This window comes from Sceloporus occidentalis, unplaced genomic scaffold (genome assembly GCF_023333645.1).
Source record: "Sceloporus occidentalis isolate IW3139 unplaced genomic scaffold, rSceOcc1.0.p SCAF_49, whole genome shotgun sequence".
In the NCBI taxonomy this organism is placed as follows: domain Eukaryota; kingdom Metazoa; phylum Chordata; class Lepidosauria; order Squamata; family Phrynosomatidae; genus Sceloporus; species Sceloporus occidentalis.
Window position 1 is genome coordinate 4,558,065 of NW_028317029.1, and position 26,755 is coordinate 4,584,819.

The following is a 26,755-nucleotide window of genomic DNA, read 5'->3' on the forward strand; positions in this document are numbered from 1 at the left end:
GTCTTCCCCATCTCAGCAAAAAGTTAGAAAGTCGTAGTTTAAGCGGAATAAAGCGGAGAGGTACTGCAGAGCACAAGGCTTAAGCAGCCATCTTGGTAAGCAGCAAGCCACGCCCGAGAGTTACCCTCTCTTCATCAGGTCTGAAGCAATACGGCTTAATCCATTTATATTATATATAATATATATATATATATATATATATATATATATTATTATATATAATCGAAGTGGTCTTATAACCAGACCTCAAATAGAGGTCTGACTATGAGACTAAGATCCAGATCCCCCGCAGAGCTGCAGGGGACCCAGATCCTCCTGTCTGGTAACCTCCGCTGCTGCCGGCATTGCGCATACCTTCCCCGGCTGCCAGAGAGGAGAATTCCCCGAAGCGCTGCGGCAAATTATTTTCTCTGACAGCTGGCAAACGTCTGCTCAATGGATGCAGACAACCCCCTCTAGTGGCATATAGGGGTATAAGGCATATCATGGGGCAGTGGCATATAGGAGGGTATAACGCATATCAGGGAGGCAGAGTGGCATATAGGGGGCATAAGGCATCTCTGGGGACAGATGTGTATAACTGGGGGGGCAGGTTGGCAAATAAGAGGAAATGAAAACAAATTTTTTCTCAATCATAGCTTTTATAATGAAAAAATTGTTTACATGAAATAATATTTACCAGTAAAACTTTTTTCCTATAGGGTCGTCTTATATTCGAGCAAATACGGTATATATATTAATATATATATTTAATAGTTGGTGGGGCAATAAGAGTAAGTAGGTGGTACATTTCTGCTTTAAAGTGCACGGGACTATTTTAAGTTCCAGTTTGGCCCTAAAGTGAGATGAGCGTGTTGTGCAGTATGCCCTATAGTTTCCATAACCATATAGTGACCAATACATGTGGGCATACACGGGAACCCTCTATCCAGACCCCCCTCTTGCATGATGCGGGTGGGCAGACCAGCCGACATCAGCAGGCAGTCCCGGCAACTTCACAGGACACACGCCATTATTAGAGAGGAAGTGGGCAGGGAGTGGGGTGTGCTGCAACCCCGTTCCTGCAACCAGGAGCTTCCCCGCAGTGACCCAGAGAAGCGGCGCTTCACCCGGAGCCCCTGGGGAAACCCAGAGAGTGCCAGGTATACATGTGGGGTATTTCCGGTAGGTGGAGATGCAGCGAGTTTCTGTGTACTAAAACAAAACCCGCTCAAAACATGCCATCCAACATGAAAGCTATTTCCGAAAAAAGAAGTGAACATAATAACGGCTAACTTGGTGGCCAAATGGTTGGGTAACAGGAGATTAAAGGTTCCTAATGAAATACCGAGCTGTCCGCTTTCGACTAATACATATTTTGTAATAGTTATTCGTTTGTTTTTGATCTTGATTACATTACAAACCAGTAAACGGACTGTAAAATGAATGCAAGACTTTGAAACCGCAAATTGCCATAAAGTTATAGTGATTCTAACACATCAGCTTTTCGACTCCAGCTACCCAGAGCCCTCCCTTTCTGGACGCGGACAGGACTACCCGCTGATGTCACGGAACCCCCCCAATTAAGGGGGAAATGGGTGGGGAGTGGGGCATACTACTCTCCCGGAGAGTTCCCAGGTATACATATCTGGTATTTCCCAAACTCAAGACGCTTATATGAATATATTTCGTATTTTGTATTTCGGCCAACCCATCGACCGACAAATACCATCGCAAAAGCGCAAAAAATGGTGGCTTTTTAAAAATTAAAAAGTGGTATCAAAAGAAAGCCAATCTGTCCTGGAAATAAAAGTTGAATCGTGATTGAATCAATACATATCATAAAAATGTGCTTGCTATTTTTTTTTTTTTGCCAATTTCCTCCGCCCCCTGGAAATTTACACTGAATACGAAAATAATGTAAATGGGAATCGTGGGATTTATAGCTTCAACTAAACTGGCGGTACATGCAAAGAGACCACATCCTGAGTGGAAATCATTACTACGCAAATAGAATTTTTCCACGGTAGATCTGCAGCGGAAACTTTCTTGCCCTTAATAAAAATGGCGTCTCCTTCATAAGCTCGGATGCGCAGTTCCGGGCTCCAATTCAGGCATTGCCTGAATTTACCTTTCCAAAAACGTACGCGTTACGGTACAACACACGCCGATTGATTTAACTGCTCTTGCCAGCAGTTTTGCCTAGCCAACCAGGTTACCCGGTACTTTGCCATGTGAATAAAGCTCTTCCTTTCTGAAAGCCGATTGGTTTATCCCCGACATCCGCTGCTACTCCCGTACACGGTGATTGGTAGAGCGCTTAGCCCTTTGGGACGTATCAGGAGGTGTGTGGCGCAGGAGGATTTTCCCCGTTGTCGTCCGTCCAGCTTAAACCTTCATGGCGGAGGTTGCGAGACGAGACAGTAGTGGAACTATGGACGCTGGCTCTAAATCGGAACCGTTTACGGGGAAAGCGACGGCTGCGCAGCAGACAGGAGATGGAGGCGGTAGGGCAGACACGGCGGATAGCGAGCAGGATGACGAAGACGACGTCTTCGAGGTGGAGAGTATCATAGACTCCAAGATTGAAGGGGTGAGCGAGGGAATCCCGGGTCATGTGAGGGTGTCTGGGGGATTCGCTTGCTCGTCTAGGGCCTGCTCACAGGGACGTAGCTATCAACATAGAGGGCCTCAGGCTTCAAGCGCTGCAGCGGCATGGGATATAGCGGTGCGGGCGGCGGCCGTGTCCCCCCCGGTATTTAATCGTATCAGACGCGGACCGAGATGCGGGGATAATGCTAGCGGAAGCTGCAGGGCAAGGATTAGCTGTATGTTTCTGCCATAGGCCAGCATAATCCCACGTAGGCCGGGCTGCCGCTAATCGGGGCGCTCACTGGCTTTATGCGAGGCTTTTATTTTCGGGAATTCCGTTTTTGCCCTGACCCCGAGGCTGTACTCGGTCCCCTGGTTATTCCCACCCCGTGTTATCAGGAAGCCCATGCAGATAAGAGGAGGGCTGGGTGGGGGAGGCATTGGCAGGTCAGACAGTGACATCAGACGACAGGGAGTCGCCTGGAGAATATTAACCCCTTCCTTAACCCGGCTGCTTCCTACACTGCTGATGCTAACCAACCGACGGGAGAGTTACCGGTGACAGCGCTGTCCGACACACAATCTATTGATACGTTTCTCTACGCATCAACGTGAATGATGATGTAAAAATATAGTGTGACCCGCTTCGCCATCTGAGTGTTAGCTTTGAGGGCCAGCGCTTGCCCTTTGGCTCCCCAGGTCTCATGTGCCCATTACCCCTTAATTACGACCCCTGTTGTTTGGCACGGCTTGGGCTGCCAGCGGCTTTGGTCTGGGGCTGTTGAGCTCAGGATGGTTTCGCCTGTAAATCTTCTGCTTTCCTGTCTGGGAAGGCAAAGCGGTATTTGAAGGGCATTTTGCTTCAGTCATTGCCAAAGTCGAATGAATTTCAGTGAAATGGAACGATAACGTTGGTAACGATATTTTATCTAGCACAAAAAATGGGGGGGGCAGCGCACAACCTAGAAAAGCTTAAACATTCAGATTCATGGGTTGTCACTAGAATAATAAACAATATAAACCTATTCTTACCTGGAACGCTTTCTGCGGTGTGCTTGTGTGTGTATACCGTATTTACTCGATTATAAGACAAGGTTTTTTCCAGAGCAAATTTAACGTATATTAAATATGCTTTATGAAGTAACGTGGTCCGAGCTGATTTGATTTCATTTTGTTCCTATAAACTTCCTTTGTCTGCAGACCTGGAGACTGTCGCCTGTGTTATTTCACGAGCCTTCCCTCCCACGAGCCCCAGACTCTGCTGCTTCTATATGACCGATGCCGATGAAGTATTGCCCATAGAATGAAACCCTTTCCCGTAGACTTTCAATACTCAGAATGGGTGGTTAAGACCGAGCTATTCTGAGTGTCTCTTTACCACAAGGTGACAGGAGAAAGGAATCGGAGTGTTCGTCTAGTAAATTGGACTTACACGACAGCTACAACACGCACGCGACTGATATGCAGCTGTATGAAAATGTATTATTTGAAATAATAATTAAAGCAACCTGTTTCTTGTCGTACTAGCGATAAAGTGTTGGGTGTTCTCCCCGAGTTCTTCGTTATTCCGGCTGCTGAACCTCTCATAAGGTAGAGTGGTTTGAGGTAGTTGAAATGTTCAGTGCTTCTGCAGACCTCCAGTTTAGTGAATACTTCTTGAGCTAATCTATCCCCATAACATTGCCCCAGACCAGCATCTCCAGTGTCAGGCGGCAGAGGACTTGGTGGAGTTGAAATGGCGCTCAGAGGGGTAAATGGGGTGACCCTTAAATATAAATAGAATATTCCTTGAACTGAATATTACCGATCAACTGCTTTCTTTCATGTGACCAATGACCTTTGCGGTGGAAGTTTCGGCTGGGTGGGTGCTATGCCCAGGAATATGCGGATTCTCTCTCCGCTCACCCCTGTGACGGCTGTCATATGAGCAATAAACCGTGAGCAGGAGACTAAAGTGCATGCCCCGGAGTACAGAAGGCAGCGTTAACCCCTTCCTTGCTAGATACATTAGCATTACCATCCACACGCTCGAAAAGAACTTTGCGTAAATCTGCGCCGCGTTCGATTACTTCATGGAATGCCGTTTATTTTTCCAATATGGTTTCTCTGACCTACTTTGAAATCCATTTTGGGTCCAGCGTCGCAGGGCACGTAAGTCTGTGTCGTGGGATTGAGAATAAAAAGCTCTCGGCTTTACTCGCACCGCAGCTATGAATTACAGAAACTTGAATTATTTTTGGAGCTTATCATTTTGAGTTTAAAAATATTTGCCATACAGTAAACGGCTGCGTAAGAGACAGATCTATTGGCACGAGATCCCATGTTTTATGTTGTTGTGAGATTTTTTTTTAACGATGCGTCTGCTCGTGTATTTGTCGTGGCTTGTTTATCATAGAGCTAGTTCACATCATATGAAGATATTTCATTGAACTTGTGTCTGTGACCTGTTGGCACAATATAATAAAAAATTTCAATCCCAGCCTGGGCATGAGGCTGTCAGTTTACCCTCATGTGATGTGTGCGATTCCTGTGTAAAGCAGATTAACCCTTCAGATACTCTGCGTTTTATCCTTATTCTTATGTATAAAAAAAAGTTCTGATCATGTTTTACCAAAAACAGTAAAACCTTCTGCAGATGAGTAAGCGAATCTACTTGACGCTGTTCCCTTTATCTCTAGAGCACCAGCCGGTTCCGTAGTCGGGGGGGGGGGGGGGGGGGGGTACAAATTAAAGGGACACTAGTTTCTGGACAGATAATAGAAGTACGTTAAATCTGCAAAAACAAAGAATTTACAGAGACTGATTGTCTGTCCATGGAGTGTATGGAGAGGCTTGTTTGAGGCCTTGCTAACCCAGCGCTGGTTTACCGTACTCCGTGCTTTTGATGTTGAAGTTGTAGTCCACGCAATCACGTCTGCCTGTCTTGTAATGGGAAAAATGATAATAAATCAATGCAATAACCAATTAAGACCTATTTTTTCGCCAATAAAATAGTTCCTGGTCCCTGTATGGTACTTCATTTTTGTTCCATTGGCATATTTGCTTTACAATATAATGAAACTAACATGTTAAGCTATGATGGTAGAGATCTTGCAAGCTTACAGCCTCGATCTCTTCCCACATTTACTGGTACTGATCCTTGGCACAAGCGTGTGGTAGAAGAAAGTTTATGCATGTCTCATACAATGTTCGTTTGATACTTAGGTGGTGGCATTTTTTTGTTATGGTTTGTGATAGAGGCTTTACGTTAACGATTGCTGGTCCTTTCACTGGTTTGTTATTTTGCAGGGTGAAGTACTTTACCGTGTCCGGTGGAAGGGATATGATGCTGATGGCGATACCTGGGAGCCCGAGGCTCATCTTGATGATTGTAGAGAGGTTCTTCTTGAGTTCAGACGCCAACAGGCAGAGGCCAAGCAAAAACTGGCCAAGAAGGAAACACCTGTAAGTATTACAACACAGTAGAATCTTATTTTTAGTTTACTACATTTTAACATATTTATTTTTAGTGTTTAGAGGGCAGCATTTTAATTAGCAAAGCTTACATGCATAGGCACCAGCATCTTGTACACACCTCTTAAGACAAAAAGTCTGACTTGAACTTCCATGCTGTTTAGCGAGACTTCATTTTGGTTTTAAGAACATAGATATCTTATATTCAAATTGTAAATTCAGCTAGACAATGCGTTTTTTTTTTTTCTTTGCAGAAATTATCATTGAGTGATGTTTTCCAGGCAGATTCGGAGAGTGAGCCCCAAAGTGACATAAAAGATGCATCCCCTCACAAGAGGAAGAAAAAGTCGAGTAATGACGAGGACGACAACACTTTGGACGATTTAAGAAAGAAAAAAAATAAGTCTGTAAAATCGAAAGAAAAATCCAAGGAGTCTGAGCCCTTAGAGTCTCCTGAGAGTAAACCCAAGAAAAGGATGTCAGAGGGCAAAGAAGATTTAACCAGCAAAAAGCAAAAGAAGGATGATTTTAAAGAGTCAAAGAAATTAAAGAAAGAAGAAACTAAAGATACAAAAGCAAAGGGTAAAGAGGAACACAAAGATAAAAAGCACAAAAGAGAAAGAGATAAATCGCTTGAATCAGAGCAGCCAAGTCCTGCCCATGAGGTGCCTTCAGAGCCTATTCCTGAAACCACCGATATGAGTGTAGATGCAGTATTGGATGAAAAAATCAGGCCTACTCTAGAGGTAGAAGACAAAAGTCAAGAGGCAGTGCCTGATCTCCTGGAAGAACCATTAGGGGAATTACAAGTCATGGATGATGAATCTGATGATGTAAAAATTAAAAAGAAGAAAAAGAAGCACAAGAAACTAAAATCTGACAAAGGGGATGAAAGCAAGACAATAGCCAGCGATGACCTCCAGTCACAAAAAAAGCAAAAGTCTGTTGAGAAGGTGAGGGAACCTTCAGTGGAAAAACTCCCAGCTCCAGTCCCGAAGACTTCCAAGCTGAGCAGCGAGGAGAAGACAAGGAAATCTGTAGACTCTGTAACAGAGGTATGAAGTAAAACAACTGGGCTGAAGCTTGGTTATGCTGAGTGATAATCATTCGCTTTCGCGTTAGTGAGCTTTAATGAAATCCACAGGATCCCAGTGAAACTAAAATAGCAGAGTGGTACTGTGCCCCAGGAGCAGGTGGAGATTTTAGCATGCGCATGTGTCATCTCTGTGGTCCACCTGGAAGTACTTTGAAAATGGCTTAATATTAAAATGAAATTACAGTAGCAATTCTGCAGTCCGTTACCCTAATTATAATTATAACATTGTTGTATTTTTTTTTTATAGGCAGTGCTTGCTTAATACAGATCTTATTAGTTTTTGTTTAAAAAAAAAAATTTATATACACCTCTGGCATGTCATGCCATATCCACGGGCGTGCATGGTGCCGCCTTATAAGACACCTGTGTTATAAACTTGTGAAAATATGCTTCATGTTTTTGTGATGTGTTTATTAGGAAATGTTTTTTGGTTTTAAACGATATTGTTTTTCTTTCTTCTGCCAGAATGAGACCAAGAAACCAGACTTGGTAAAAGACAAAACAAAGAAGAAACATGACTCTGAAAAGGAGGTTAAAAAAGACTCAAAGGTGATAAAAAGTGAGTTTGCATAAGTGCTTTTACTATAGTTGTCATAAATAATAATCGATGTGAAGGTATGGCAGTAGACCACATTTTTTTTTTTTTATACTATTGGTGAGAAGTGTGTTAATCTTTGGTAGTAAATGGTGACTGGCTGTGCTATTTTTCAGGCGTTGTAGTGACCATTAACTTAATAATGTGCCCCAATATCCGTTGTAGATTCAAAGGAACATAAAAGTACACCATTTGGATTTACAATATCTCCAGAAGAAAAGAATGAAATCACAGAGTGCGCTAGGAAGAAAGAAGATCCTTTGGACTGCAGACTTTCAGAAGACTTCAAACCTAAGGAGCCAAAAACAGCTTTCAAAGAACGAAGAAATACAAGAGATGAAACAGATTCATGGTCTTACACTGCCTCTGAAGGAGATCAAGAGGTGGTCGACTCGGTGTGTCATTTGCAAGAGAACTCCGGTACGTACATGGTCATTTAATTTACATATCTGCCTTTAAATAGTCTGAAATCTTACATTTTGGATTCCTCAGTTTGCAGGTTACTTTACTTTAACATGTCTTGGAAATTGTCCACAAACCTCAAGTCACATCCTTTGGCCTTTATTAAGCGGTCATGGGATTTTGGAAAATTCACATCCAGTGGTTTATTCATATATACATCAATGTCTCAGTTTCACTCGTTGTGTGTGTGTGTGTGTGTATATATAATGGTATTATAATGGTGTAAGTGCTTTCTGTGGATGCTAAATCACATTTGACTCTGGGGTCTGCAGCCAATACTATCCTGGTGGTAGAGGATACATTTTATGTCACAGAATAGAAGTATAGAGATGTTTTGGTGTTTATCGACCTCTATTTGAGGTTGGGTTATAAAATGACCTGGAATATAAAATGAGGGGTATTTTTCAAAGCATTTGCGCTACAACCCCCCCCCCCAAAAAAGTCTTTTATATTCGAGCAAATACAGTATTTCATGTTTAACCATTTTCTCTTTCTAAAAAGTTTCTTGAGAAATTGACAGGTTATTTTTATTTTATTATTCCAGCTGCCTTGGATAGTAAATCCCAAATTCTGGGTTTAGGGATGGACCTACAGCTAGAATGGATGACACTGGAGGACTTTCAGAAGCACCTTGATGGGTCTGATGAGCTACTTCCAACAGAAACGATATCCAATAGTATGTAATGCATTCTGTTTCTTGTAGGGCTGCAACTAACGATTATTTTAATAATCGATTAGTTGGCCGATTATTTTTTCGATTAATCGGATTAAAAAAAACAATATGCAAATTTTTTGTTTATTTAAAATAATTTAATGAACTGGATGTTAAAAAACAACTTAAAATTTACATTAACATTCTTATTTTGTTATGATGTAATAAAAAACCAATATTTTCAAAGTACAAAAACCCAAACACAATATTTATGAAACAAAATAACCCCAAACATTCTGAAAAGAGGTGGACTATTACTGTTCAAGAAACTTTGCCCCAGCCCTGGCACTTTGCACCCAGCACTTTGCACTTTGCACCCAGCACTTTGCACCCAGCCCTGGCACTTTGCACCCAGCACTTTGCCCCACCCCTGGCACTTTGCACCCAGCACTTTGCACCCAGCCCTGGCACTTTGCACCCGGCACTTTGCACCCAGCACCCGGCACTTTGCACCCAGCCCTGGCACTTTGCACCCAGCACTTTGCCCCAGCCCTGGCACTTTGCACCCAGCACTTTGCACTCAGCACTTTGCACCCAGCCCTGGCACTTTGCACCCAGAACTTTGCACCCAGCCCTGGCACTTTGCACCCAGCCCTGGCACTTTGCACCCAGCCCTGGCACTTTGCACCCAGCCCTGGCACTTTGCACCCAGCACCCAGTCTCCAACTCTGCCCTGCACCCAGCCCTGCCCCCACACTCACACCCTGCCCCCACACTCACACCCTGCCCTGCATCCACACCCCCACTCTGCCCTGCACCCCCACCCCCACTCTGCCCTGCACTCAGTCTCCTACCCTGGCCTGCCACCCCACCCCCACCCCCGCGAATCGCTCTGTGCGAACGGAGCCACTCGCACAGAGCGATTCGCACAGACATGAAGAATACTTACCTCCGGAACGCGTCACATCCGTCACGCAGTGCAGAGCGTGTAGCGGAAGCAGGGAACGCTCGCGGAGGTAAGTAAAAGGAGCCAACAACGAATCGATCACTCGATTAATCGATAACGCAAATCGTCGACAACGATTTCCGTTATCGATTATCGATTTTATCGATTCGTTTCAGCCCTAGTTTCTTGGTTCCTCAGTTTGTCAGCTTTTTGTATGTTCACCTAAGTAAAAATTGTGTTTCTTTTTTAGATGCGTTGAAAGATGCTGTTAAGAATGGAGACTACCTAACAGTAAAATTTGCACTTAATTCCTCAGAAGAGTACAATTTGGACCAAGAGGTAAGTGCTGGACCAACCGTCCATTTCACCCGTCAAATCATAAACATCTGAGTATTTCACAAAATGCACATGTATTTTATAATGAACAGATTAACATTTTGTGTAATGTATGGTCATCTCACCCTTGACCTTCTTTGTTTATTTTTTTTTACATTTGTATTTATCTTGCCCAAATTGTACAAATCTGCTTGCAGGATTCTAGTGGAATGACTCTTGCGATGATGGCGGCTGCAGCTGGCCAGGATGACCTTCTCAGACTTCTTATAAAAAAAGGAGCAAAGGTTAATGCAAAGCAGAAAAACGGGACCACCGCTCTAATTCATGCTGCTGAAAAAGTGAGTATTTTGTTAGGCAATGTCTACAACATAGGACTACGATCTAGCCTATAAATTTCCGCCAATTTCCTTGATTCCCAGAGTGCTGAGGAAAACAAAGCAGAACAAATCTCAAGGGTTATACTAACTACTCTCTTCTGGCCCTGATGTTACTACTTATGTCAAAGATACAGTATTTGACACTACCTCCCAGGCCAGATCTAATGTTACAGTATCAGAAGCTGATGTTGGAGATCCGGAGAATTTGGTTAACGGCCTGGTTTCTGAATTGGAGGTACTATAGAACATGTGGTGGATTCTGAGATCATTAATATTTTACTCGGGGCAAGGAAAAGGTCCACATCGAATATCTATGCCCAAATCTGTGAGCAATTTAGAGGCTGAAGTATCCAGAATGCTTTGCTCTATTTCGTTACACATATCTGCTATCCTAAAATTTTTGCGTTTGGGATTTTTAAAAAGTCTCAAACCGGCCATGCTGAAAGTTCACATTTCAGCAGTCACTGCAGGGGTGTAACTAGAAACCACAAGCCCACCCCAACTTCACCAAGCAGAATGTCCCAAGTGGCACCTTTACCCCCAAGCAGGTTATTAGTGACATCCTAACCCCCCAAACTCAACAAATACATACATACTCACATAAACGCTTACGCATACATAATCTATGCTAACACACAACTTACACATTGATGCTCGTACACACAACTCACATAGATTCATGGTAACACACGCTTATACATAGACATTAATGCCCACTTACACATAGCTATTTATTCTCTCTTACAATACATACCCTCTCCCTGTTTTCATTCATGCCTTGTAATCTCCAAATACCACAAAAAAAACCTATGAGTAATGGGGTATTCTGGAGAAAGGTGAATATACTCTGTTTAGTCTGGTTTCAAAAATATACTTTTGCGCAAAGAAAACAAAAAACCTGCAAATTTCACATTTAAAAACCTTTAATGGGCATGTTGTGATTTGTGGCCTGTATAGTCCAAATAATAAAAATACCCTATGGATAATGTTGTGGTATCTTTTTCTGAAATTTCTCAGAAAATTCTAAAATATGCCAGATTTTGGCAGAAATTTGTGGCAAAGTGACTGCATGGCAAGTGTCCAAGGGCTTTGCTTGTCCTGCATTGAACATAAACAAGAAGAATCACGATTAAACAGATAGGATAAAAATGGCAAAAAAAGGCTTTGGTCACTTAGAGGGGTAAACCCCTCTGTCACAAAGGAGTTAAATAAAACCATGCCTATTATGGAAAGGTGCACGCTAGAGTGAAAGAAAGGAATTACACTGCGTATGCATTATATTTAAGCTTTACTCTTTTGTGTGTACACGGGTTGTGCCCCTTCTGACTCTTTCAAATGTTGTATAACATTCAATAAACTTGTTACGAATTTGTTCGGAGTAACAGACATTACAGTATTAAGTGAACACTCGTGTCCCCCCGACCTGCAGAGTATTTCCCATTTGAAATGTTCTGTAGGACATTCAAGATCAGGGTCTATTATAATGTAGCATAGGCTGGTCTCCGTAGGGTTAATTGGGAGTGATGTTGAATGGATGCGCTTCCAGGGTGGCATTTTTAAATGAGGCCGATTAGTGATGTTGACACAGTTTGCACAAGGCATTTAGAAGGAATGTTGTGTTTTCGCTGTTCACAAAACTAATTTACGTCTTTTTTGGATTTGTAAAAGTAAAAACCTTGAGTCTTTTTTTCCTAGAATTATCTTACCACCGTGGCCCTCCTTTTGGAGGCTGGAGCTTATGTCAACGTGCAGCAGGCTTCCGGTGAAACCGCGCTGATGAAGGTAAGTTCAACAGACTCTAAAATACTGAAACTTTTTTTCTTGCTAGCGTTTAACCCCTTGATGACAATTGCCGGTCCGGGCACGTCACGGAAATTCAAGATGATAACGACATGACGTGCCAGGACCGGCACGTCTTTAAACGGGTGCAGAAAGCGATCTATTTTCGCTTTCTGCACCGAAACGGCGTTGCTGTAATGCCTCGACCTCGAGGCATTCAGCAACGCCATGATCGGCACAAAGGGGCCATCTCTGGCCCCTCCCCGGGGCGTCAACATCCGCCATACTTTGTATCAACGATCGCCTCCTAAACTTAAATGGTGTCGCTGGAATGCCTCGATCAGGAGGCATCCAGCGACACCAAACACTTACCTGGGGATGGACCTGCAGCTGCCGGTGATCTTCGCCATCAGCAAGATGGCGGCGGCCCGGGAAAAAACCCAATAAAGACTAAAAAGTTTGCTAGACGGTCTCCAGACCCTCTAGAGAACTCTGGCTCCACTTGCAGGTGGAATATAGGTACTGCATTCAACCATGCAAGTCAATGGAGCTCAGCTTTCTAATCACAGTGTGATTAGAAAAAATAAATTAAAAATAAAATTAATAATAATTAGAAAAAAAAATAGTAAAAAACCAGTAAAATGTAAAAATAAATCAGGGGAACCTTCAAGTTGAAAATAAATGTTAAAAAAATAAAAAAAGGCAAAAAAAATAAAATATATATATATATATATATATATATATATATATATATATATATATATAAAAATATTTTTGTGAGCAAGTCCTAAAATTAGCATATTAGCTTAAAACAATTCTCGCATGGAAAGAGTTAAAATACTGGCATATTAAATGCCCATGGGGTGTCTACTTTTAAAAAATGTATGATTTGATGGGGTAAATTGAATTGGCCGGGTTCAACAAGGTCCCAATTAACACGGGGGGGAAGGATGGCCACACATCTAATTTCCAATTAGAAAAATGCACACGTACCAAATGTGGCCTTCTAGTTCCCCCCAAAAATGACAAACCCATGCATGTGGGGTATCACTATACTCAGAAGATGTTGCTGAACACATTGGGGTGTCGTGTGACAGCGGCATATACCAGGAGCTGTAAATTCATACATAAAGTAGGTGTGTGTGTGTGTGTGGGAAAAATACACACACAAAAATACTACTGCAAACTTGCTGGTGGTAAGATGTGTGCATGCAAAGAGTTAAAATACCAGCATTTAAAATACCCTGTGGTGTCTAGTTTTCAAAAATATATGGTTTTGTTGGGCACACTGAATTGGCCCGGCTCAAAGATGTACCAAATAGGGGATGGGCAGTGGATCCCCAAATGCCAAAGTTCAACATTGAAAAATGCGCATGCCCCAAATGTGGCCCTTTTGCCCCCGAACAGCCAGGCAAAATCATTCATGTGGGATATCACTGTGCTCAGGAGATGTTGCTGAACACATATTGGGGTGTTTTGTGATAGTGACATATACGAGAAATTTTTAATTCATACCTGAAGTAAAATGTGTGTGAAAAAACAAATGCAAAAAAATGACTACCACAAAGTTTGACAAAGACTGGTGGTAGATATGGTGCATGGAAAGAGTTAAAATACTAGCATTTGAAATACCCTGGGGTGTCTAGTTTTCAAAAATATATGGCTTTATTGGGCATACTGAAATGGCCCGGCTCAAAGATGTACCAAATAGGGCATGGGCAGTGGATCCCCAAATGCCAAAGTTCAACATTGAAAATGCGCATGCCCCAAATGTGGCCCTTTTGCCCCCAAACAGCCAGGCAAAATCATTCATGTGAGGTATCGCTGTACTCAGGAGATGTTGCTAAACACATATTGGGGTGTTTTATGATAGTGACATATACCAGAACCTGTTTATTCATACCTAAAGTAACGTGTGTGAAAAAACAAATGCAAAAAAATGACTACCATAAAGTTTGACAAAGGCTGATGGTAGAATTAGTGCTTGGAAAGGGTTAAAATACCAGCATTTGGAATACCCTGGGCTGTCTAGTTTTCAAAAATATATGACTTGATGGGGTAAATTGCATTGGCTGGCTTCAAAGATACCCAAAATGGCACATGGGGGGAAGAATTACCAGATTTGGAAAAAATGGCTTTGAAATAGCAAAACGCTACCTGTACTTTTTGCCCCATAATGTGTAGAAAAAAGCAAAAAACATAAAAACATTGGGTATTTCCAATTTTTTCATTACCTTTTATAGATGAGTAAAAGATTTTTCAACTAAAAGTTAGAAACAGTCATTTTTTTCTAAATTTTTCGCCATATTTTATACTTTTTTTAATAGTAAATAATATGATACAATCAAAACAATGTCATCTAAAGAAAGCCCTTCTTGTCCTGAAAAAAACAATATCTAATGTGTGTGGGTTCAGTAAACGGGAAAGAAGAAAATTACAGCTAAGCACAAGCAGCGCAGAAATGTTAAAACGGCCATTGTCACGAAGGGTACAAAAAGTAAAATCAGCCTTTGTCACGAAGGGGTTAAATATTCATGATGGTGAGAATAGTGAACCAGCTTTGTTGAATGGCTATTCTGTAGTGGTTGTCTCCATCATGAAGCTTGTTATATATGGATCCAGCTGTTCTGCAAACAATCCTTCCCAGTTTAATTTTACGTGCCTATTGGTATCCTTGTTTTTGGAGGCAGAGTCTATTAAATGCATTTTCTTGGATATCTTTACTTTAGAAATTTGAATTAAAGAAACTTAAGTTCTTGGCAGAAGTACTTTATTTTTGTTTGTTTTTTTAATATTCAAACTAGAAATATTGCGATAGAGTAAATTCATATCCATATATAACAAAGCCCTTTTTTCTTGTTTCTCTAGGCATGTAAAAGAGGGAATTCTGATATTGCGCGTCTCTTGATAGAACATGGAGCGGACTGTAATATACAGTCAAAGTACCAGGCCAATGCTTTACAGTTTGCTAAGCAAAGCAATGATGTGCTTTTATATAAGTTGCTGGAAAGCCATTTGGAAACGTAAGTATCGGTTTCTATTGTCTCCTTTTTTTTAATGTAATGTAACCAGGGCAGTTTGTCAATATTTTTGCCCTCCCCAGTGGATTAGTATGCAGCAGCTATTGGCAGCTCCCAACTAGTTTTCTTGATGGTCTCAGACTTTTCTGTATTAGCCGATCATTTTGAGTCTCAGAAACTAGGTTGCCCAGCAGCTTATGTGCCAAAGGCTGGCTGACTTGGGGTGCTGGGGGGTACTGTAACGAATGCACAGTACTCCAAGCGGGCACGTTACTTATTTTAGCAGTAAGAGGGTGTAAATCACTATCTGTCTTCACTAGGTATCCAGAGCCCACTAATGATCAGAGTAGCTTAAATTAATTCAAGAGCCATATGGTGAAGCCCAAATGCAACTATTGCTCTTTCTTTAGTATGTCTTATTGCAGGGAGTATGTAGGCCACATAACATGATCCTTGCCAATTCTCAGGTAATCTAGGAAATGCTTAATTTCCACACACCCAATAATGTCACATGAACCTACTTATACCCCAACATCATCTTCCCATGTAATGTTAACAAGATGTACAATGACACCTGATTTCTGCAGGGGAATTTGAACAGTTACATGAAGTCTTGTGACACTTACTAGTTCCTACAAAAATACCTCCCTCAACATTTGTTCTTTCCATACATAAAACCCCAATGGTCTGAACTACTGTTATTCTTGGTGCGTTTTCCTCATGTCTCTTTGAAGAATTATAAGGCCAAACATATCCTGTCTATGCGCTCAGTTTAGTTTTATGACCTCAAGACAGAAAGGGAGGATAAAGAGTTTTAGGGAGACCCGGGAGTTAAACTTGACTCTTTATTTCTAAATCATACCATTTCATTAATACAATACTCGGTACTATTGAATGGGTAGGGTATAAAAGGAACACCTGTGTCTGAACTACGAGGCACATGAATACAAACAAGACGGAGAATCTTGTGCTTTCTCAACATAACTATTGGCAAGAGCAATACGAGTTCTGTTCATAACATTGCAATAGAATAACAAAGGATAGATGTACAAAAGGAAACATTTGTATAATTAGACTTTTTAAAACTTCCTGTTTTCTCTGTGTTAAAATACTTGTTTATTATACAATCTAAATAAGCAACATAAAAAAAAAAATGAAGCTATTCAAAATATAAAATTACTAGGAGACTATCAGTCTTTTAAATCTTTTGGGGGAGACGCGAGTTTGCAATGGGAAACATAGTTCAGAAACTTTAACGGCAGTCTGTGTTGTACATAATACCAGATATTCTCATTTCCAGTGTGGTTCCTTTGGAAACTGTTAATAAGGACCAAGTCTCTAGACTGGATATGGAGCACGTGTTTCTTCATGTAGTGTTGGCTGTACAGCTTTGACCTGTAGATGTTGACATTTATAAGTTCTCCTCTTGTATGCAACATAGATTTTGATAGCAAATAAGAATCTTTCAACCCATTCACTCTGTCCGTATAAGGCCCATATCCCAATCGGCCCCCGTCCTAGACTCAAGAACCACATGCCCGTGTCCTGTATTTTAAATTTCCTCACTCTACCAGCATTTACCACTTCTGGTAGGCGGCTCCATCAATCTACCACATCTCCGTAAAGCAAAACTTCCTTACATTACATCTAAATACACATTACATTGACATATGTATTACATAGACTAAAAGTATAAATACAATTAGGGAATACAAGCACAAGATTTTTCTAATTATTTTCATTTAAGTGTGAAAAAGAAAGTGGTTAGAAATTGAATTCCATGGGATAGAATCTAGAAGGATGTGATCCTGTATCTGTGGATTTAGAAGCCACAAAGATTTCCTTATTACCTTAACTGCAGTTTTGTACAAAATTAGAATTGAAATAAAAATGAATTCATAACCTAAATTAATCCCCTAGCTACTAGGCCAAATCATGACTTTATGCAAACATTCTTGTTAAAAAGTACTCGGTCACCAGGCGTTCAACTTTCTTTCAGATCTGAGTTCTTGTGGCTTGAGAACCCTGTTGAGATATAACTCAAATCATAATGATTAGTCTATCAATATTCTAATACAATCTGACATAAATATACTTGAGATATGGATGTCGGATTTCCTAATGAACACAATCCTAATCTGGCATACATTCAGTACTAAGAACTATTCCTAATGGATATATAGTTAGGGAACTATTCCAATGAAGATATATGGATGTATTCTATTATATAAATCCAGTCTGCTTAATCCATTTTACACGCATTATAACAATATCCATGTAAGTTCCTATCCAACATTCATTCACACTTCATTCGTATCACACACACACACACACACTGGTAAAGCAGATTGGAGTAGAAACAGCTTTTACAAATAGCAGTTATCTAATGCACGTTGTATTCACAATGAGTGTTATTAATTACTACAACTTTGCTTATTGCAAACTCTTAAGTAGATTTTTTTTTTTTTTGAATGACAACCATTTTTGTATAGTTTACCTCACAGTTCCCCCAGATGGCCAGGCTGAGGCAACTGTCAGGCATCCTGTACAGACTTAAAAACATTACGCCAGGGAATTTTCAAAACATACTCCCAAAATACAAAAAGAAAAACTGATATTGTATCAAGTTACAAATATATTATTTTGCCTATTTTGTTTAAATATGTGTTTCCAGTACATCACTTTAACAATAATCAAATAATTAGGCTGTTATCTGCTAGTGTAATTGTTTATGGGAGTTATGGTGGAACAAAGTTAGTCTCTTTCAATGTTCCTGTATGCACAGAATAGGCAAGTTTAACACTTACATAAACCACATTTACAATAACTACAAATCTCGTATCTGCTTCCTAGAATGTTCAAATTAATATCTGACAACAAATATAGAGCAATCTAACAATTCTATTTATTTACCCGTTTATAACATCATACCAGTTACAAATCATTCATACAACCACCACCACAACTAGCAGCCCATTCCATGCTTCCACTTTTTTTTTTTTTATACATCCTTTTACTTTCACAAAAGTACAACTCAAAAACACATATGTTTGCATCTGTTCTGTTACAAGATCCAATAAACAAAATGATTTGTGCACATCTTAGAAAGGAAAATACACATACATACATTCTACTCTAATGCATTCTTATTCTCTCTCACACACACGTCATTTCTGTGCCTTTATTCTTAGAGAGGCACGCCAGTAATTCTAAACACTTTTGTTTAATCATTTTTCTTAGACTTTTGCATTATGTGCCAATTTCACATTACATTTAATCTAAGGTACCTTCTCGGGGAAATGCAGTTTTATATAATTTCCCAATTTGCTCCGATAAATAATTTCATATACCTCGCGTGAATTCCTGGTAATTAAATACCAAACCAGGGTTCCCTTTTGTGGGACCACCACTTCCTTGGAATAATACACAAAGAACTTATTTTTCCTGGACCAGCTACAATTAGACACAATTATCTACTTGCACTTGCACTTGCTCTGAGTCCACTACATCTAAGTCACCACAGCCAGTCTCCTCCCGGGACCTTCTACCAAATATAACCTGACTGTCCTTCAAACGTCCTCAGGGGTCTCATATGTACCACTTCATTCAGCTCTCAATTTTCCTCTGACCACCCTTGCAATTAAGATACCCTAGTCAACCCCTGAGAGGCTAGCAGGGGTCTTGGGGCGGCTGCAGTCTGATTATTACCCGGTCACACAGCACTCACACAAGTTCCAATATCCCTGACCTAGGTCCCCTTGTATAACCTTTATATTAACGTTTATACATTCAAAGTAAAAAGTTCCCATCATAAGGAATGTCTTGCCTTCCATGGGAACAATACCACTCACAGGAGACACAAACAATGGACATTTCAAAAGGTGTCTTACCTTAATAGTGCGCTGGGTTTGTGTGTCCTGGAGAGTCCCAAGGAAGGGTTCGATCAGTTTTCCTGGATGTTGGGATCCGGCCGACTACGCCAAAAACTTGTGATGACCACCAGACTTGTTTGAATGTGTAAAAGTTTATTCCGGATACAAGCAGCTGCAGGGAGATCTGACAACTTCACAATTTCACACAATATATATACATTGGTCACAAAAGAAAATAAGCACACTCCTACTAAAGGTTGGCACAATTAGAATAACTCTGCTTTTTACCATAAAAGGCAAGGCTTGACCTACATAACATTAATATGTATGATATGGGTGGATATTATACCCCTCCCACTGGAGATATATAGATATGTAATATAATATAAATCCCTTTCCTGCAACCCAAAGTTCAAAAATAAGAATAGTTTAGCATGTAAAGAAGCATTTTATTCCCTTTTTATAAAGTCACAATACATAATTTTGTTTCTGTACACCAAAAATGGAAAAATGAATAAAAAAAATCTGATAATGGCAAAAATGCTTTGGTGACTAAGAGTAAAACCTCCAGTCATAAAGGATTAAAGATACTGAAGAACTTGCTTATGTCATAGCTATGATGTCCCGGCCGCCTCCAAGTGTCTGTATTTGGACGGGGTGAAGTACCGGCTCCGCTGCCAGTGACTATAAACCATGCATGCTGCTGGTTAAAAGCCTGTGTTTAGGTTAAGGTGGATGAAACAAATTGCTTTGTTGGCAGCTGGAGGGTGTGAACTATTTTAATACTTCTTAATACTTGTGTTTAATGGTGATGCTTTTATTTGCTTGAAATGTTGTTGCTTTGTTTAACCCCTTAAGGCCAAAGCATTTTGTGATTGCAGTTTTTCTTCAACCGTATTCTTCCTTTCTATTTAAGCTCAACCACATAAATAAGAATATTTTGTTGAAACCATATGTTGTACATATAACACTATTGCTTAGAAATAGAATTTTTAAAACATTGCCCTTTTCTTCCTTGTAATTCTGCTCAATATATTTCTAGAGGATAGGTGCCACTGCTAAAAAGAAATTGTATTTAGCAATATCCCCTGAGTAGGGCAATACACCGCTTGTGAAATGTTAAGATTTACGAGGATCAGAACGATACCTTACGTTCTATGGTGCTGTTCATTTTTAATACATTTTTGGGGTTGGAAGGCAGTAAAAGGTTTTCTTTATCATAATCGGTGCAACGGGCTTGTGTTCAAACTACTCTGCCAGTGGTTTATTGCAATGCCACCATTGAATGCCTAAATGGAAATTCAGGTGATCCCCCCTCCTACTCAAACACAACTAGTGCCCCCATACCACAGTGTTACACTGATTTTGTCAGCTGAAGGTTTTTCTAGTACATATATTTTGTGAGATCTTTATTATAAATATATTTTTCATTTATAACATACACTCACTGGCCACTTTATTAGGTACACCTGGTCAATTGCTTGTTAAAACAAATAGCTTATCAGCCAATCACATGGCAGCAACTCAATGCTTTTAGGCATATAGACCTGGTCAAGACAACTTGCTGAAGTCCAAATGGTGCATCAGAATGGGGAAGAAAGGGGATTTAAGTGACTTTGAACGTGGCATGCTTGTTGTTGCCGGACGGGCTGGTCTGAGTATTTCAGAAACTCCTGGTCTACCGGGATTTTCACGCACAACCATCTCTAGGGTTTACAGAGAATGGTCTGAAAAAGGAGAAAATATTCTGAACGCACAACACATCGAACCTTGAAGCAGGTGGGCTACAGCAGCAGAAGTCCACACGGGGCCACTCCTGTCGGCTAAGAACAGGAACCTGAGGCTACAATTCGCACAGGCTCAACAAAATTGGACAATGGAAGACTGGAAAAACGTTGCCTGGTTTGATGAGTCTCGATTCCAGCTGCGACATTCAGATGGCCGGGTCAGACTTTGGCGTAAACAACATGAAAGCATGGATCCATCCGGCCTTGTATCATTGGTTCAGGCTGGTGGTTTAATGGTGGTGGTGGTGGTGGTGGGGGGGCATGCTTTGGGAATTAAAGTACCAATTGAGCATCGTTTTAAATGCTACAGCCTGCCTGAGTATTGTTGCTGACCATGTCCATCCCTTTATGACCACAGTGTACTCATCTTCTGATGGCTACTCCCAGCAGGATAATGCACCATGTCACAAAGCTGACATCTCAAACTGGTTTGTTGAACATGACAATGAGGTCACTGAACTCCAATGGCCTCCACAGTCACCAGATCTCAATCCAATAGAGCACCTTTGGGATGTGGTGGAACGGAAGATTCGCATCATGGATGTGCAGCCTACAAATCTGCAGCAACTGCCTGATGCCGTCATATCCATAAGAACATATGATGATGGTTTAGCATTGCCTTAGAAAGGAGGGGGGGGGGGAATATAACCAAAACTTCACCCCTGTTATAAGTATCACATAGCAAATCTTTTGACATGAAGTGTGAGATTGCTTCATGTGCTTATTTGTTTTTCCTATTACATATGAGTTGAATACACTGTATTATCCTAATGTTTCCATTTTGTAATGTTTGTTTTAAATTATTTGACAATAGGCTTACCAGAGTAGTGGAAGATGCAATTAGGGACTACTTTGAGATGCGGTTGGCAATCCTGGAGCCCGTTTTCCCAATCGCGTGTCACAGACTCTGCGAGGGACCAGATTTTTCTTTGGATTTTCCCTATAAACCTCCCTACCTTATACCCGAAGGTAAGAGTAAAAGTCTTAAAGGGGATGAATTCACTAACCACCGCTGCATGCACTTAAAATATTTCACTTCAGTGAAAAAACAAGCAAGCTTTGAAATAATCATTGTCCTGCATGCCAGTATGATGTAAACATCTATAATGTCATAAAATAAGAATGAATGGCTGCATATAAACACGATGGCCAATACCAAATCTAAAGCATTTCTACGGACCACCATGTGTTCTTGTAAAGGTCTTCAAATATACTTTGCTACCTCGTTCTCCACATTGAAGCCAGTCTTGTTCATGGTAGTATTTCTGTTGTATCAGTATTTATGCATTGTCTCCCTTTTTTTATATTACAATATTTTCTGTGTGACTCATTTGTTTTTGGTTTTTAAATATATAAATATACTATTTGTATATATTTCAGATACTTATGCTTTGGTTTCTTATTGCATTTAAACAGGATCAGGAATATTACTGTTTGTGTTTCATGCAAACTTTTTTGGCAAAGAAGTTGTGGTGAGGCTTTGTGGACCGTGCAGTGTACAGGCCGTGGTGTTAAATGACAAATTTCAGCTCCCGGTATTTTTGGTAAGTCCCCCCCCCCTCTCATTGAAATGAAAAATAGTCACATTCAAAGAGCACCCCTCCTCCCCTGTAATCATTACCTACTGTCTTATCATTTAGGAATCTCAGACTCCACAGGAGATTATGTGGGATGTGTAGATTTTAATTGGGAATGCTGGGCTTCAATCTTTGATAGATGGGTCTAGAATGACATTTTACCGTATTTGCTTGATTATAAGAAGGTTTTTTTCAGAGGAGATGCTCAAAAAGAGGTCTAACTACAAGACTAAGATCCAGATCCTCTGGCGTCATGTGACCTTCTGGTGCTCTGTCATGGAAGTCCCTACGGAAGTCCCGGGTAACAGCAGAGGTTGTCTGTGCGGAGGCAGACGCCCACCAGCTGCCCCCACTTGACACATTGGAGTCTGGAACATGAGATGCATCGATAAGCTGGGGGGGGGGGGGGATAAGGCATATCATGGGCAGATTGGCAAATAGGGGGGATAAGGCATATCTGGGGGCAGAGTGGCAAATAGGCGGTAATAAGGCATATCTTGGGGGCAGAGTAGCAAACCGTGGGGCATATGTGCATAACTGGGGGGCAGGTTGGCAAGTAAAAGGAAGTAAAAACAAAAAAATGCATTTTTCTCAATCGTGGTTTTTTATTAACCCCTTAAGGACAATGGGCGGTCCATAAACCCATTGAAAACAATGCATTTTGAGCCCATACATGTATGGGCTTTGTCATTAAGGGGTTAAATATGAAGAAATAGTTTACCTGTGAATTGATATTTACCAATAACCTGTTTTTCCTTTAGGGTATTTTTTTTTTTTTTTTTTTTTTTTTTTTTTTATAGTCAGGCTTTTTTTTTTCTAAATTAATATTCAAATTTTGGGGGGTCCTCTTATAATCAAGCAAATATGGTACTGTATTATATTTAGGTTCAGAACCAGTAATATGATACCTTGTAGCCTGAGTTATATCAGCCTGTATCAATCAACAATAGGCAGTCTTGGCTACTGACATCTGGAAGGCATTTAGAGACCGCATTAGGACGGAATACTCTTACAAATCAATCTACATCACACCAACAATTTAGGCTGCAACAAATAGTGTTATTCACAGCGGTTATATAAAATTTATATAGCCAGGTTTTAAATTCAATGTATTACCGCATCGTCATCAGTATACACATTTTCTGCTCCTCTTTTTAACATATTTTGTATTATAGTAGATTTTGGTTTCAATAGAACTTTAATAGTTTGATTCAGTAGGGAATATACATATAGTCTTTGTATAAATATACAAAAGGAAAGAAATGACGTATCCCTTATAATGCAGAGAAGTACTGTGTAGGTTTAAGATGCTTCCCAGAGAAATGGTCAGTCTGGAAGCCATCGTTGTATTATGCAGCTCTGTCCATTATTACACTCCTTCCCTATTACGCCTTGTTGAAACTTTTCCTTTCTCTTGTCTTCTAGGACGCGCACTTTATTTATTCCTTTAGTCCTGTCAATGGCCTTAATAAACTGTTTATTAGACTGTCAGAGGTACCAACCGCGAAGGTGAGTTTATTTTACATGAAGTCTGTGTGTACAAAGATGCCGGAGTAAAGAAAGAGGCCCTGACAAATCATTAATTCTCCTTCAAAGATGTGTAAAGTTTGGGGTAATTTACTGTTCTGTGTAAAGGCTAAAATGATCGTTAGGGTGGAAATTATAACAAGTGGGATCACTGTGATTGGGTTTTACACCCCCCCCCCCTTTTATTTTTATTTTTGTTTAATTTAAATGTCCATAATGTTCTTTCTGTGCTTTACTCTAATGCACATCTTTGTTTACAGGTAAAGCTGCTGATCTGTGCATATAGAGTTCAGCTGAAATAATTGCCGATGTGGGATGTTCCAGCATTGAAGTGGCAGTCACTTTACTGTATAGAAAATGCGCATGGATCTGGGATTGAAGTTGGACAATCTGCTTTTTGTGGCTGAATTTTAATTGTGTGTCACTCATTGTTTGTGGATAGAGTTTGTTTTAAGGATGTATACATGGGGAAATGCCAGCCTCTATTAGATTGCTATTACCAGAATCATGTGGTATCCCCTCCCCTGGGTTTTTTTTTTTGTTCCCATGGCATTCCCTGCACCCACCAGCAGCAGTCACTCGTCTACCCTCTAAGTAGTTTTGTGTTGGTGGTATCCCCATCTCGATGGCTGTGGTGCAGCACTGCTTTTTATATAAAGCATCCATGCTTGCAGCTGGAACTGGATTCCTGTTTTGAGACACTTACAAGTGAAATTTCGACATGGAAAGTGTTTTCTGGTGGAAAGCCTGACAGTGGGGGGGGGGGGGGGGGCGCACGTGCGATGTGGTCCTGTGGATGAGCAGTGCTAGATACTGTGCATCTCTAGGGTGAGTTCGCAAGACACGGAAACTGAAGAGAATATTTGATACCAGTGTCAGGAGTACCACGGACATTCCGCTGTTATATCCACAATGTGGAGCTTGCAGAATGTTGTTGGTGTTCTATCTGCCCAGGATAACAACTTTGTTAGCCCCTGATTTTTTTATTTGCATTAAATGTTATGGACACTGAAAAGTGATCTTTTTGGTTACGATCAGGGGGAAGAGGGTTTCGCTACTCTTGTCTCCTAGGGCATGTCACCCAGACCAAAGTATTGACAATGCTGCTTACTGGACGCAATCGGTAGAATCTGACATTAACTGCTGTTTCCATAACAGACGTACGGTCACTTCCATTTCAACATTTTCTCCTCGAAAAACTTCTTATTGTATAGTAGTCATCGAACGATATACCACAGCAAAAACAGAATATGGACACGCAAGCTTTTAAAAGTTGCTTTTTATTTAAAAATAACATATAAAGAAGTCAGATTGAGTTTGCAATATTGTCCACGGTTAACCCTGTAGAGTAACCATGGTCATGTGAATATCCCATAGTTTATATTTTTGTATATTAGTAGCAGGTATCTCAGTTGTGTTGGTACAGTGCTTTGAGACTTGTAAAAACGCATGAACACACTATGAAACTGTAAATTAAATGTTAATCTGGAAACATGGCTTCTTTTTCTGTCTTTGGGTTCTGTATTTTAGATCACAATGCATATTCCAACATCATTAAGCGGAAGGCGATATGTACATATAACACTGCCTTACACCCCCAACTACATGTGTCTCTGAGCACCTCCTGAAACCCCTCATTAATTCTGAAATGTTGGCCATAGCAACCTTTTTATTATAAACAGGAGGGATTAACGGCACAAGTGAGCTGTCCCAGGTGGGTCTAAGCTGACTCATGGCACAGGCTATAGTTAATTTTTCACCAGCCTTTCATACTGTTTGTTCATAACTGGAATTGTACAACTCGCCAACTCCAATTTAGTTACTTATACTTAATATAGCTCCACTGAATTATCCTGTACTTCCAACTCAAAATGTTTTCTTCTTGGCTATAACATGCAATCAATTACAGTGGCCGTGAAAAGACAACTACAATTTAATTTCATATTTAGAAAAGTCTACAAAAGAATATCCAATCATACATCCTGGATTGACATTGATGCATTTTCATCGAGATCCAGCAATATATTTTGATTGAAGCACGTTTATCTGCGTGGAGAGAGAGAGAAATATTAGTATTACTAGCCCTTAATCCTAAATCAAACAAAGGGGAACTATTACCAAATTCTATTACTAGTATCATATTAAAAGTTTTCAAAACATATATTGAGGCAGTTTTATTAACCCCTTCATGACAATGGCTTAACATATCTGCGGTGCTTGTGTTTGAGCTGTAATTTTCTTCTTTCCCGCTAGTTTACTGAACCCACACAAGTTTTTTTCTTTCAAGACAAGGGCTTTGTTGCCGGCGCTATCAGTTTCTGCTCACATTAAATACTTTCATAATTCAACAACTGATATTTTTTTTTATATTTCAGATGAGTATGATATAAATGCAAACCCCACATTTACCTTGTATTTCATTCCAAAGACGATCACGTATTCCCAGAGGTGTGTACTTTGTTTAGCTTTAGACACTATGTTTGAAGGGTACAGGTGAGTCCTGAAACAATAAAATGAGATTTCTAAATTCAATGCCACTTAAACCACTTTTAGGGACACAGATGTATGAATAGTACTACTTTTGATATTCCAGTTAGACCAGCATTATATACATATATATGCAATAAATAATTTCTGTTCTTTAACCCCTTATCTTTGCACTATTTGTGACAAAGGCGGTTTTAACATTTCTGTGGTGTTTGAGA

General features: G+C 40.4%; 1 protein-coding gene across 1 annotated transcript; it reads left to right on the plus strand.

Moving 5' to 3' along the window:
• The first annotated feature begins 2,377 nt into the window (after nucleotides 1–2,377).
• On the plus strand, nucleotides 2,378–24,352 carry LOC149288935 (M-phase phosphoprotein 8-like). Its single transcript, XM_089491192.1, has 14 exons — nucleotides 2,378–2,572; nucleotides 5,860–6,015; nucleotides 6,279–7,079; nucleotides 7,586–7,679; nucleotides 7,881–8,114; nucleotides 8,722–8,853; nucleotides 10,026–10,114; nucleotides 10,309–10,449; nucleotides 12,184–12,270; nucleotides 15,136–15,290; nucleotides 21,761–21,915; nucleotides 22,363–22,490; nucleotides 23,949–24,032; nucleotides 24,311–24,352. The coding sequence occupies exons 1-14, from the start codon at nucleotides 2,378–2,380 to the stop codon at nucleotides 24,350–24,352; spliced, it is 2,493 nt and encodes an 830-aa protein (XP_089347318.1).
• The last annotated feature ends 2,403 nt before the right edge of the window (nucleotides 24,353–26,755 follow it).